Source organism: Gossypium hirsutum, chromosome D12 (assembly GCF_007990345.1).
Source record: "Gossypium hirsutum isolate 1008001.06 chromosome D12, Gossypium_hirsutum_v2.1, whole genome shotgun sequence".
Lineage (NCBI taxonomy): Eukaryota > Viridiplantae > Streptophyta > Magnoliopsida > Malvales > Malvaceae > Gossypium > Gossypium hirsutum.
The window spans coordinates 2661975-2674788 of record NC_053448.1 but is presented as its reverse complement, the minus strand read 5'-3'; the positions used below and the strand labels follow the sequence as shown (position 1 = coordinate 2674788).

Here is a 12814-nt window from a genome sequence, read left to right as displayed (position 1 = left end):
CATCAAACCGATCAAGTTTGACAAAGTTGGAAGCAAACTCCTTTAGTGTTCCACTTTCATGTGTTGTAGTAGTCATCATGAAATATAACCTTAAAATTGTTAGTACAAATCTCCGGTGAGAAAAATCTCAAACACATGAATGAAACTTGAATAGAAAATGAAAAAATGGAACAAGGCCCCAAGGCATGTATCAAGCCACAATCTTTAAGGTTATATTTGCCCGCACCTATATTTGGTGTATAAAAGAGTTTCAAGCAAATTAACCTCGAGGATATAATGAAGCCAATGACTATTGGCCTTTTGCACTAACGAGAATAGTCCACTAAGCACTAAGAATTTCATAACAAGAAGCACAATTTTTACTAAGAATTTCTGCATTAATTCTTTATAAAACAATCTAATAATATTAGAAAATGAGGAAGGATAGAAAGAACTTTAGAACTTCTTAATGTGATTTTCAAATGAAATCTCATTCCTATTTACAGGAATGTTCATGCCTCTTCATAGAGACCTCTTTTAATAGGTGTCTTTTCTAAACAATAACATTTTTAAAAAGACATATAGTTTGAATAGTTATAATTCTTTTTCAAATATCAAGTGATATAACTCTTGACCAATGACCAAAAGATTAAATTTTTTATTAATTACACTCATTCATTTATATTTATTGGAACACTATAAATATTTGAAAATGTTCCAATAATGCTAAGAGGGTTAATTTCAATGCAAGATCCATGGCTCTTTAATTATTTTCCATAGATGACATCAAATGTTAATGTCTTCTTTAAAGGTGGTTTGGTTGGAGGTTGCAATTGAGCTAAAAATGTTTAGACTACAGAACAAAGAATAAGCTATGAGGGTGTTGAAGCTTGTTCTTCAGGACAGTCTCTGATGTTTATGTCAGAGTAGTGAATATAATGAAAGCTAAGGGGAGATTTTTGCAAAGTATTGATAAGGTTAAAAAGAGGATCCCTCTAAAGATAAACATACTTTAGTATTTGTTCTAAGGCCTTCAATTGCCCTAAGGTTGCCGATTGTGTAGAAGTATGTGAGGGCTAAGTTCTAAGGGGGGACTTTTGCAAAGTATTGGTAAGGTTAAAAAGAGGATCCCTCTAAAGATAAACATACTTTAGTATTTGTTCTAAGGTCTTCAATTGCCCTAAGGTTGCCGATTGTGTAGAAGTATGTGAGGGCTAAGTTGTCCCTCACATGTGATTGACTGAAATAGATATCCTTCATTTGACAAAATTGTGAGTTTAGAGTTTAACAATATAGTTCATTATATATGGGTAATATACATACATACACTCTCAACAAATCAAATGATATATCAAATCTAAAAAGTGATATCATTTACTTATAAAAATAATAATAAAAATTAGAAGTGGTTGTCAAGTGTGAATACACTTAGTCTAAAGAAACATAGGTGACTACTCCATAGGTGTAAATTGAAAAGGAAAAAGACAAAGAAGTGAAATCTCCAACATGAAGACACCCGCATAGATATTGTTGTCCAACAAAAACAACATATTAAAATTGGGTTAAGATATATAGATACCAATACCATCCTATCCTATCTCCTGTTGCTTATAATTATTGCCCATTCTCTGGGTCCCCTCCCCATCACCCAAACGGGGTTATTACAATCCAAACTAAACCTACCAATCCCATCACTCCATCTACATTTCTTATTCTAATACTATATTCAACAAAGCTTCTCAATCACTCACTCATCACTTTGCCCATCACAACTACAGGGGAACTACTACTCCATCTTTTTTGTTAGTGCTTTCCTCCCATCTTTTTCTCATGTTAATTATATTATGGGTGGATGGAAGGTCTTTTTTTATTACAGTATTATTGCCAATAGTTATAATAACAAATGTCATACGTTTCTTTAAATTCCATCCACATTATATTTAACTAACATACTACTTCCATATTTTATTTATTATAAAAATATATATGAATTCACGTATTTTAAATATAACCATAACTAGATTTATCAAAAACAAAACTTAACTAATATCGTACAAAAACTCAATTTAGAATTTAAATATCATTAATTCAATTAACCGTTTACAATATTGATTAAGCGAAAAAGGGTAATTATCGGAATAGTAATCGAAACTGCTAAAGGAAAAGGTTAGTGAAATGAGGACTGAGAATCACCTGCTTGAGCAGTTTCAATTTAGGATGTAAATTCATGCTTAATTGCTTCAAATTCTGATAATTAATCACTAAAGCAAAGCTATGATTAAATGGGAAATTTCTTTGTTATGTTATCTGAGTGGTCCATATATATAAAAGCTGGGGTTGTGGGAACTATTTTAAGATTATGATAAGTTTTTACCATAAATGCAACTCTCGTTTGGATTTCAATTTTCTTACTCCAAAAGGAATCATATAACTAAAGTTGTTCCCATTTCGACAAGGAAAGAAACAATAAAGGAGCTGAAAGATGGAAGTGGGGAATCCCAAGCCTTGATAAGGGGCAACAGTAAGTATGACATAAGCAGTACCCCTATGAAATAAACCTAATCATGTTCATATATATTTTTATATCTTGCTTGTGTCGTGTCTTAAAATTACTAAATTCGGGTGGAATTCATGTAATAAAATGTGATGAATAAAAAAAGAGGGGCAGACATCAAACCCTCTTACTATCCCACCATTTATTTCTCTCAAAGTTTGATCCAAGACTTCCACTTATACCAAAAGCTAAAAAAAAAAAAGAAACCTTTGTGAATCCTTTCAACCCTTGCTTTAACGTCCCTTTTTTTTTCTGAATTACAGAGAAAATATGATTTTCCAAAGACAAGAGGAAGCAGCTGAACCTGAAACTATATGTATCAAACAACAAAGCGAGCTAAGATTTGATGGAGATAGCAATGAAGCAGTTGAAGAAGGGAAAGCAGGAGAGTGGTTGAACCTGAGCTTGGGTGGGAATTCAGTATCAACAGCAGGAGATTCTGACACTCAACTAACACCAGTTTCAACCAAGGTTTTCTCATGTAACTTCTGCATGAGGAAGTTTTACAGTTCACAAGCCTTGGGTGGCCACCAAAACGCCCACAAGAGGGAGAGGGGTGCGGCCAGGAGATACCACTCCCAGCGGATGACGTCGTCGTCTATGATGGCTTTGCCAATGATTAGTAGTAGTAGTAGTAGTAGTAGTAATCATATGGTTCGATCACTTGGTGTTCGACCTCATTCCCTAGTGCATAAACCCAGCAGAGATGGAGCTGCAAGTGTAGCAAGGTTTACCGAAACTTACACAGGTTTTGGAATGTCAGGGTCAGGGATGCAGTTTACAGTGGATGATGCAATGGATTTTATGTGGCCAGGAAGCTTCCGATTGGATCCTCAGTCACCAAAACCACCATCCTCCGACCCATCAAAGCTGGACTTGAATCTTCGACTCTAATCAATGATTGGAGATTTGTTCATACATCAAAGCACAGATACTAACTCGCCTGACGACTTTAGAGACTCAGTGCTACGCTTCTGTTTCTGCCTTAAAAATAACTAGAAGAAACGCCAAGAATGTCCTTTCACTGTGCATTGGTATTTTAGTTATTAGTCTCTTTATTCCTTTTTTTTCTCCAAAATGAAAGAATCAAGATCATCCCTAGATATTGCTTTTCGGTTTCTTCGTTTTGGTTCTTAATTTCTAGTTTCTCCATGAATCCTTTCTAACTCTTTCAAATCTAATTGTAGTTTCGAAGAAGTCCATCAATTCCTAAACTAAAAATAATGGCATTTGTTTGTCACAAAGGATCATTTATTCCGAGATATACACACTATTCCACACATTGAACGTATCGTGTTGGTCTGGTTTAAATTTATCATTTCATATTTAATACACTGTTTACATGTTTACTAAACAGATTGTACTTATTTAATATTTTTCTAAACTTACCCGTTCTAAACTCGTACTCATCTTTCACATGTTTATGCAAACGAGATCATTGAGTAATCTTTGTGGACTGCAAGGAAATTTTCCCTATAACAAAGGGTACAATTTGGTTAAATGTTTTTACGGATTGCTATGGTTTTAGGGTGACTGCAACCACTAGAGATTGCATGGATCAAACCTAAACCACACCTTCTAGTTTATCAACTTTGCTTGATTTCTTTCCACTCCTGGCAATTGTCATGGTTAATGCTGGAAAAGACGAGACTATAATACCTTAAAACAAATATTAGATAGAGAATTCTTATTCTTGCTTACACTCAAAATCACATCATAAATTTTGCTTGTTAATGGTACATCAAGTGCATGAACATGATTTTTTTTGCTTATGAATCCACCGAAATGGATCAAATTCGCAATGTCTACATATTCAACTAATGAATCTGTTGCGCGTGGCAATTTACATTACCAGGGACTACAAGCTTTTGGGTCTGATGCATGATGACAGGTAGCCTTTGGCTGATGATGCTTGGATCACTATATGAAGCAGAATCAGTAGGATATCCTTTCTGCGCCATAGTTAGAAAAGCATCAAGAAGCAAAACATCAATGTCATAAGATTAAGCAGAAAAAGATTCTTTTGTTCATAATATATATATATAAGATTCAATGCGCTAATTTTATTGCATCCCTTGATAGACATACATCAAAGGTGACACTAATGTTACCTGATAATCTATCAAGTCAGTGTTGTGGCTGTCAAGGCTATATTGCCAAACATTAATATTGTGCTTAGGAACAACGTTCAACTTGAGTTAGATTTAAGGAGATACTTGCCCGCCCCAACAACACCAAAAGAAGGAAAAATAGCCACTTCAAATAGCACATTTTTAAAGTTAACATACCATGACAGAAATTCATTAAATGAATTCTCATCTGGCACTGGTTTGGAGAAACAATGAAAAACTACATAAAGTTTGTAGCAACACAAATTTAGCTTGTGGCTTGCCACTTGAACTTAAAAGGCAGAAAACAAGTTTCCCAGGTAACATTCCCAAGTACATATATGCAAATGAATACAAGTTAGTGTAGGCAAGGACACACAAATAACAGAGAGAAAGTAAGTGTCTGAATGATTATATACTTACAGCAGACAAAGCTTCAAATGTTCCTTCCCTCCAACATCTTTCTCTAAGAATGACAGGATTTGCACTCTCGTCAAAAACACAATGCATGCGAGTGTCCCTTAATCTCATTAGCACTCCGTCAACTCGCAGCTGTTAGAGAAACAGAGACAATGGCTGAAAGTGGAAACATATTTAAGCAGCTTATATATTAAGGGGTTTTCAGGCAACCACATGAACCAAGCTCAGCATTTCTTCCAGGATAAAGAGGAAAAAAAGGGGGCAGCAGGTGATTGGTAAAAACATGATTGCTAGGAAAATGTCAATAGCATAGATTAAGAGCAGTGCTAGTCTCCCAACTTACCCAAAATCGCAAGAGTAGAAACCAAGAACTTGGCATGACTCTCTGGGAAAAGAAAACCAATAATGTAATTAGTTGTCTTCCATTCTAACATTTTATGGATTACAATCCTTTCAAAAATCAAAATTTACCACTTTCACAGTTAGAAGTGACACTCCACTATCAGCCAATTCATCTTCATATAAAACTACCTGCAAAACAAAAACATGGTTATTTCTGTAATTTCAAACATAGGAGTATCAAGAAGAGCACATAAAATACATTGCGTCATGCCGTCATCTTTCATACTATATTTATAATCTAAGAAGCTGACCTCATCATAGAACAAAATAGGTTCCCTTAATGTGAGTGCTGCCATATCAAGCTGCTCTTTGCAATCTTCCCAATGGAGGCCCGAGTCCCCCCCAGAAATTCCCCCACTTCCATGCTGACCACAACGTACAATACCAACGAAAATAGCATCATCATCATTTAAAAAAACAATTCAAATTAGCTATAGGAAACAAAGATAAACCATTGTTGAAAATTCCTAATTTCTAAATTCCCAAACAACAAAACTGTCAAAAGTATGTCAGTCATTTTACAATTCCATTAAAAAATGAAAGAAACCCTAATTCAAGAAACGGTTTAAAAGTAAGTCGCATATGAAAAAGAGCTCAGACCTTGTCTGAATCCAGCTCCAGCTCAACCGTTTCACTTCCACAATAAGGCGTTGTAAACGTATAGTCGTAGTCCAATATCACCTGCTGGAAGGGTTTACTGCAAAATCCAAGCAATCAATTTTGCTTCACTTTTAGTTTTTCACTTAAAAGAAATAAAAAAATAAAAAATCGAAAAACACGATTGCAAATTAAATTAAAGAAAAGGTAAAATGAAAGAACATGAGATTTAGACCTTCTGAATTTCCATTTAGCAGCGGCAGGAACTTCAACGGGAGGCAAACCTTCCTGTTTCCAAGCGGCCAAAGCATCGAATGTATTGAAATGAATTTTGGTGCCGCTGCCGAGGTGTTTAAGAACCAAACAACTTTCACCGAAAATCATTTCCGGAAAGTGAGAGGTATGGAGCTTTTGCTCCCATTGTTGGAGAGTGGAGGAATTGAGAATAGAGCGCTTAAGGGACTCGATCTCCCATCCATGGATACGTAAACCGCGCCTTCCATCTTTCAAAAGCTCGGCTCCCGCCGATTTTAGGTCTTTCTCGTCTACTTCCACTTCCATCTTCGCCGATTCTACCAAACTTCACGCCTTGTTTTTCCCTCTTTTGCCTTGCAACCAAAGTTGTTCTCTTCCTAATCTTCGCCGTTTCCTCAACGTTGGTTATTCTCTCATGTCGAATCCGTTTTAGGCTCTAGGTCCAATAAGATTTTCAGAACCCTAATCGGTCCCTCCCGGCATTTCAAACTTAAAGCCCAACTCATAAGCCATTTAAGGATAAAAATTAACATGTATTTTTTTATAAAAAGAAAATTTTATACAATATTAGGAATAGGACAAGTCACATAATTTGAATTCATGTTAAAGGAATGTTTGACTAGAGTTTTAATAACGTCAAGCCTTTAATAGAATATTGGCGTGGTTTTTTTATCACTAATTATTAATATTTACATTTAATCTTAATTCTAAATATTTAAAAAATAAAAGTTATTATAAAAAAATCTAAAATTTGATAAAAATATATAAAATTCAAAAAATTATTCTTAAAAAAAAAGAAAAAATAATCTGAACGCATAAAAAGAATATTAATATGACAAAAACCAACATGAACGTATAAAAAGAAAAGCAATATGATACTAAAATCTAAGTTTATCACCACATGTTTATGAGTTTCTCATTTCTCATTTTATAGAAAATGGTACTACTTACTACCATTTTTAAGAACAAAAAAATGCAACAAATTGGCAACCTCTAGAGTAATCATATATAGACATGTACATTGAATTTTTCACGCAGATATACATTAAACCCAAAAAGAAAAACAATCCGGGTCTATGGTAATCATATATGTATTGGCTATGTAATTAACATCATTATTTACAAAATTAATAGTAGTTGCTTTGTAGAAACTATGAACACTGAACAAGTAAAAGGACCCACCCCTTTCAACCAGCAGTTGAACAACGATTTCATCCTCCAGGTGGTCAAGACAACATTCAGGGACCCCCTAACATCATTCATCAACAGCCTCCTTAAAATACCTTCCAGGGACTTCTGATGGCGAACACAACATGGCCACGCCCTTGAACTGTTTCAAATTTCTCATCAGAATATATTTGCACAACTAGTAGTGTCATGTCTTAGAAGATACGGCGTCATGATCTGAATCCTTGATGTAATATAAAAACTTGCAGCATCATTCAGCCGATTAAAGAAACTAACAACTATAGCTAGTTGGATGCTGATCCTATTATGATCTGAAGATGCAATATTGAACTTAAAAACTAGATAATCACCTTATGTTGCATATACTTCTCTGTCACAGCTCTCAAACAGTTCCCTCTTCGATTCAGATGCAAAGCATGGATGGAAAGCACGCATTCCTTTAATTCAATTGGTCTATAACCCGAGTAACGTTGCAGTGACTTGCTCTGAGAAACAAGTAAAAGAATATGTTCATGGAAACACTTAAGGTTGAACATTAAACTTCTTCACACAATGAACCTCAATCTAACTGAAACCAGTCACTGTAAAACACAAAATTACCACAAGCTTTGTGGCATTTTTTTATGATACCACCTAAGCAGTGCCAATAAATTGCCAAAATATGAAATAAGACAGCAACTCTTATATATGCTGTCTGAAGCCACTCAAATGTCACAAAATACAAAGATTGATTACCCAAGGATGCGTGTTTGGTTGGATAATGAATCTAGAAAGAAAAATAGCTGCTGAAGCAACTGTTGACGGTAAGAACTGTAAACATCCATAGTCCAGCAAGCTTAGCTCTGCAAGATAACAACTCAAAAATTCCAACTGCAATTCTTGATGCTGTGGAGCATAGAAAGTCGGCAGAGTCAGTAAGAATATAATATAACAGCAAGGACAAATATAAGTGTTGGGTTCTTACTTTGCATTTTTCCTCTGCAGCTCTCATAAAAATTCTACAAGCACAACAAGCACATACCATTTACTTCACTAGATATATTAAGATAATCAAAAGGATTTTGAGCAACATTCTTGCCTGAGGAAATTCCTAGTAGTGGGAGTACCAATTTCGAAATCCAACAATTTAAGTATTTCTTTCTCCATCTCAACCACCTGCAAAGTTATTGAGATTTCATAGGTGTAAAAGAAGTCGAGAAACAACGGGAAAAAGAGAGGAAAGACCAAAACTAAAGATAAAATTTAAATATACCTCTTCCTTAGTGTAAGAATTATCTGTGATGTAGCAAAAATCATCTATATGGGGAGGAGTGATCTCTTCATACTTACTGTGTCATCAATGGATCATCAATTCAATAACAAAATGAAATGAATTATCTAAAATAAAAAAAAAAGACCTGGGGTAACGTGTTTACGAGGCAATAAGCATGCATGAAACACCAAGAAGTTGCAACTTGTTCCTACTGACAGGATGAGAAGACAGGAATCTGTCAATGTATAACACTGTAAGATGAAGGGTGTCGGAAACAAGTTTGTATTCTTCAGTTACTTCCACCAACCATGCCATCAGCATTTCTCGCATATTCACTGTAATATCATTCTGCACCTTCTCCATGTAATTGGGCAATGGCCTCCTTTTCTCCTCAATCTGCATCAATTTCATCATTGACCATTATTACTTATCAATTACCATGCGTCTGAAACAGAGTCCCTGCTTCGTTTTTTTTTTTTTTACTTTTGAACCAAAATCAAAACCCCAAACCCCAGATTTCCTTAATTAGATTTAAATGCGAAAAAAGAAAAATAAAAGTGACTATTTCTCAAACCAACTTTAATACCTAATTAACGTTGAAGCAAAGTGAATATATAGAAATTAGAATATAGGGGGAAATTTATTATTTATAACTACCTCCAAAGAGTGGAGATGTCCATATATGGAAGATGAGAAGGAGCATTTCTTCAGATCGCCAAAGCTTTCATCAATCACATCGCTAGGTTCTTGTTTCTTCTTCTTCTTCTTCTTCTTCTCTTTCGGTTCACGCGTCAGTCTCTTCTCAGTACTTGGGCATTTCTCAATCTTGGATCCGCAGTTCGGGTTCTGACCCGATCCAATATCGGGCGAGCTGGCGAGTTCACCGAGTACGACCCGTTTCTTGGCCAAGGAAGGTTGCAGAGGAAGAGTGTTAGTGAGGGAAGTTCGCTTCCTAGATGGAGATGAAGAGCGCGTTGATGGCACGCGGTTCTCTTGATCAACTTCCATTTTTGGTGATGACTCTGAAAGGATTGTTGCAGAATTCATAAAAATTCTTGTTTCCTTTTATTATTTTAATCTTTATCATTATTTTATAAATAAGAAGATGGCGCTGTTGTTTATTTTGAAATGATTTTCCCGCCCTTTCATGACGCTTTCTTGATTTGAGTCACAACCATTCAAAACGACGCCGATTTACTCAACAATCCAATTCACATCTCAAATTTAATACACGCTTCCAATTTAAGGGTAATTTACTCGTTTAGTCACTCTAAAAATAGGTGGTTTTCATTTTAATCATTCAAAAGAATTATTAATTTAATTAATTAATTCAATCAATCCTCCATTTTCTTCCTATAGAGAGCTAAGTGGGGAAAGCATAATGGACAAGAGACTGCTTCATTTGAAGGGGCAATTGTCAGTGATATAAGATAATGGTTGTGTTTTATGATTAATTATGTGTGTGTGTTTTGTTATTCTGCTATATTAGGGTTAACTATTTGGGTTTATATACAAAATTAGTACATATTTTGTTATTTTATGTAATAATTATTAAATAATTTTAAGGGATTATTTTGTTATAATATACAAAATAATTAGTTAATTTCATAAATATTATTATTTAAATTTAGTATATGATTGAATTTCATTGATTCAGTTTAATAAGAAATATTATTTTGTTATAAATAACATTCATAAACTTATATAGGTGAGCGAATTTATCATCTAATTTATTAATCTATAATGTTTAAGAGATTTATTTTATTGCCGATTGAGTCTTATTTTGATTGACATAGGCATTGTTGTTAGTGTAGGAGAACATAGGTTTAAGTGCCCTAAAACGCATTATCTTCTTATTTAAGAGTTAGGGAGGGGCTATGGGTAGTTCTAGACATTATACCAAAAAGCAAATATGATAAGAACCTATAATGTGATTAATCGTCTTCTTTTTTACTCTTTATTATATTTAATCTTTCTCTATACTTTTTATTGTAATTCTAAATAATAGATTATTATCGTGACAAATAATAACTTATAAGGTGTAACACATAAAAATTATTTCTTTAACTGTAACTCTAAATTACTATATACATATATATTAGATTTCTTACATGCTACCAAGATAGATAATTTATTCAACATCATAGTGTTGATTGAATTTCATAGTAACAATGTTAATATTGTAAATTGATTTTAAGTATGGTTGTATTTGTTGAATATATATGGTTGCATTAAAATTTCAGATATATATATATTAAAGAATTTATATTTTTTTATTTTTAAGAAAAAAAATTATTAATTTGATTGTATATCAATTTGACAAACTTTTTAAATACAAATATTTGTATTTCTTTTTTTATTAAATGTTTAAATTTCATTTAAAATTAAATTTATTAACTTGACTAAGTTTATAAAATAATTGGTATTAATTAATATAAATATTTATTAACGTGATTTTAAGTGTATAATTTTAAGATCTAAAATTAATATATATTAACTATGTATTGATTCTTTATATATATATATATATATATATATATATATTTAAGAGATATTTCTTAAAAAAGCTTCTTTAAATAAGTTAAACCTATAAAATACTTTTATATTTTAATTTAAGAAAATTAATATATTATTTATAATTATGTAAATAAAGTAAGTTATTTGAAGACTTAAAAAGGAACTAAACATTATATAATTTAAATAAAATAAAATTAAAATAATTAAATTTAAACTGAAATCAGGAAACCACTACAACTAAGTGGCCAAATAAGGGAGATAATGAATTATTCAAATAAAAATGGTGTAACTATAATATTATAATTGAAATCTTACTTTAAGAGCAATAATATCATAATTGGAACCACCCTAATAATGTATTAGAAATAAATGACATGAGTGGCTTGAGTACTAATCATCTACTAATAACATATGATTTAAGTGAACTCTTGAATAAAATTTATAAATGACTCGAGCTATTAATAATTAAGGCATGCTAGGATGATCCATGATTACTTACTTAGCTCTCGAGCTTACCACTTTAGTTGTTTAAACTTGTAGGTGAAACTCATCCCGAAATTATTGAATTTGTGACTTGGAGGCATTGCATGACAACTTTAAGCTTTAAAGAAGGTTAAACCATGATATTATACTAGAATTCATTAGTTATCGCATGTATAAGACTTGAACCTTTTAGAGAACTATAATTATGGTGTTCTATGATTCTAGATGAAGAATGTATTCAATTTGTTGAATTGTATTTTAAATTTTGGTTCTCAACTACATTGAATTCATTTTTGGAATAAATGACATTTAAATGTATTTTAAATGATTTGAAATCTAATGGTACTCTATGATGTTGATTGGGGAAGCTATTAAATGTTTTTGGACTATTTTTTATCCTAGAAAACACAGGTTCTGGTATCTAATTCATAGGTATCAGAACATAGCTTGATGGTAGCCAAAATGCTACAATTTTAAGCTTAGGTAGTAGGTACCCATGCCTTGAGTATCGATACCAATACCTAGCCATTGGATAGACTCTCCTGCATTATTTTGATCGTTTTAAGCTTCTCAATGCTTGTACTTAATCCTGAACAGCCCCAATCACCCACAAAAAGATTGTAAATGATTTTAAGATAACCTTAAAGCCTTCAAAGATTATTTTTATCTTATTTATGTGATTCTATTAAATTATTTTAAAATTTGAACTATGACAAATCCCTAACTTTCTAGAATTGAAAGGTTGCAATTTAAGCTATTGAGCTACATATATTTGTTTTACGAATTGAATATATCCCTAGATGTACTTAAGTGACCCAAAATGACATTGAATTATATCCAAATCTTTCCAAATGTTTCTAAATGGTTTTAAAATGATTATAAAGACTTCAAAATGTTTTTATCTAAATTTTATAATTTTTTTAGATTGTTTCAAATTTTGATTTCTTAAATAGTTCTTACATTTTTTTTAATATACGTGTTGCTATGGCATTTCTCACCTGTACCGAATATTGAAATGAGTGAAGAGTTTTACAAAAACATGAAAAAAGATAGGGCATG

General features: G+C 32.7%; 3 protein-coding genes across 3 annotated transcripts; 1 reads left to right on the top strand and 2 right to left on the bottom strand.

Moving 5' to 3' along the window:
• The first annotated feature begins 2335 nt into the window (after positions 1-2335).
• On the top strand, positions 2336-3634 carry LOC107916533 (zinc finger protein 4). The gene is made up of 2 exons (XM_016845805.2): positions 2336-2500; positions 2797-3634. The coding sequence occupies exon 2, from the start codon at positions 2804-2806 to the stop codon at positions 3425-3427; it is 624 nt and encodes a 207-aa protein (XP_016701294.1). The 5' UTR covers positions 2336-2500; positions 2797-2803; the 3' UTR covers positions 3428-3634.
• Positions 3635-4189: 555 nt separating this feature from the next.
• Positions 4190-6841, bottom strand: LOC107916532 (TIP41-like protein). The gene is made up of 7 exons (XM_016845804.2): positions 6296-6841; positions 6064-6160; positions 5715-5828; positions 5533-5592; positions 5405-5446; positions 5065-5193; positions 4190-4485 (listed from the first exon to the last, which is right to left on the bottom strand). Exons 1-7 carry the CDS (start codon positions 6619-6621, stop codon positions 4351-4353), a joined length of 903 nt encoding a protein of 300 aa, XP_016701293.1. The 5' UTR covers positions 6622-6841; the 3' UTR covers positions 4190-4350.
• A 473-nt stretch (positions 6842-7314) lies between these two features.
• On the bottom strand, positions 7315-9843 carry LOC107917057 (cyclin-A3-1). The gene is made up of 8 exons (XM_016846449.2): positions 9413-9843; positions 8919-9151; positions 8756-8831; positions 8582-8658; positions 8468-8501; positions 8239-8388; positions 7854-7988; positions 7315-7645 (listed from the first exon to the last, which is right to left on the bottom strand). Exons 1-8 carry the CDS (start codon positions 9800-9802, stop codon positions 7571-7573), a joined length of 1170 nt encoding a protein of 389 aa, XP_016701938.1. The 5' UTR covers positions 9803-9843; the 3' UTR covers positions 7315-7570.
• Positions 9844-12814: the final 2971 nt, after the last annotated feature.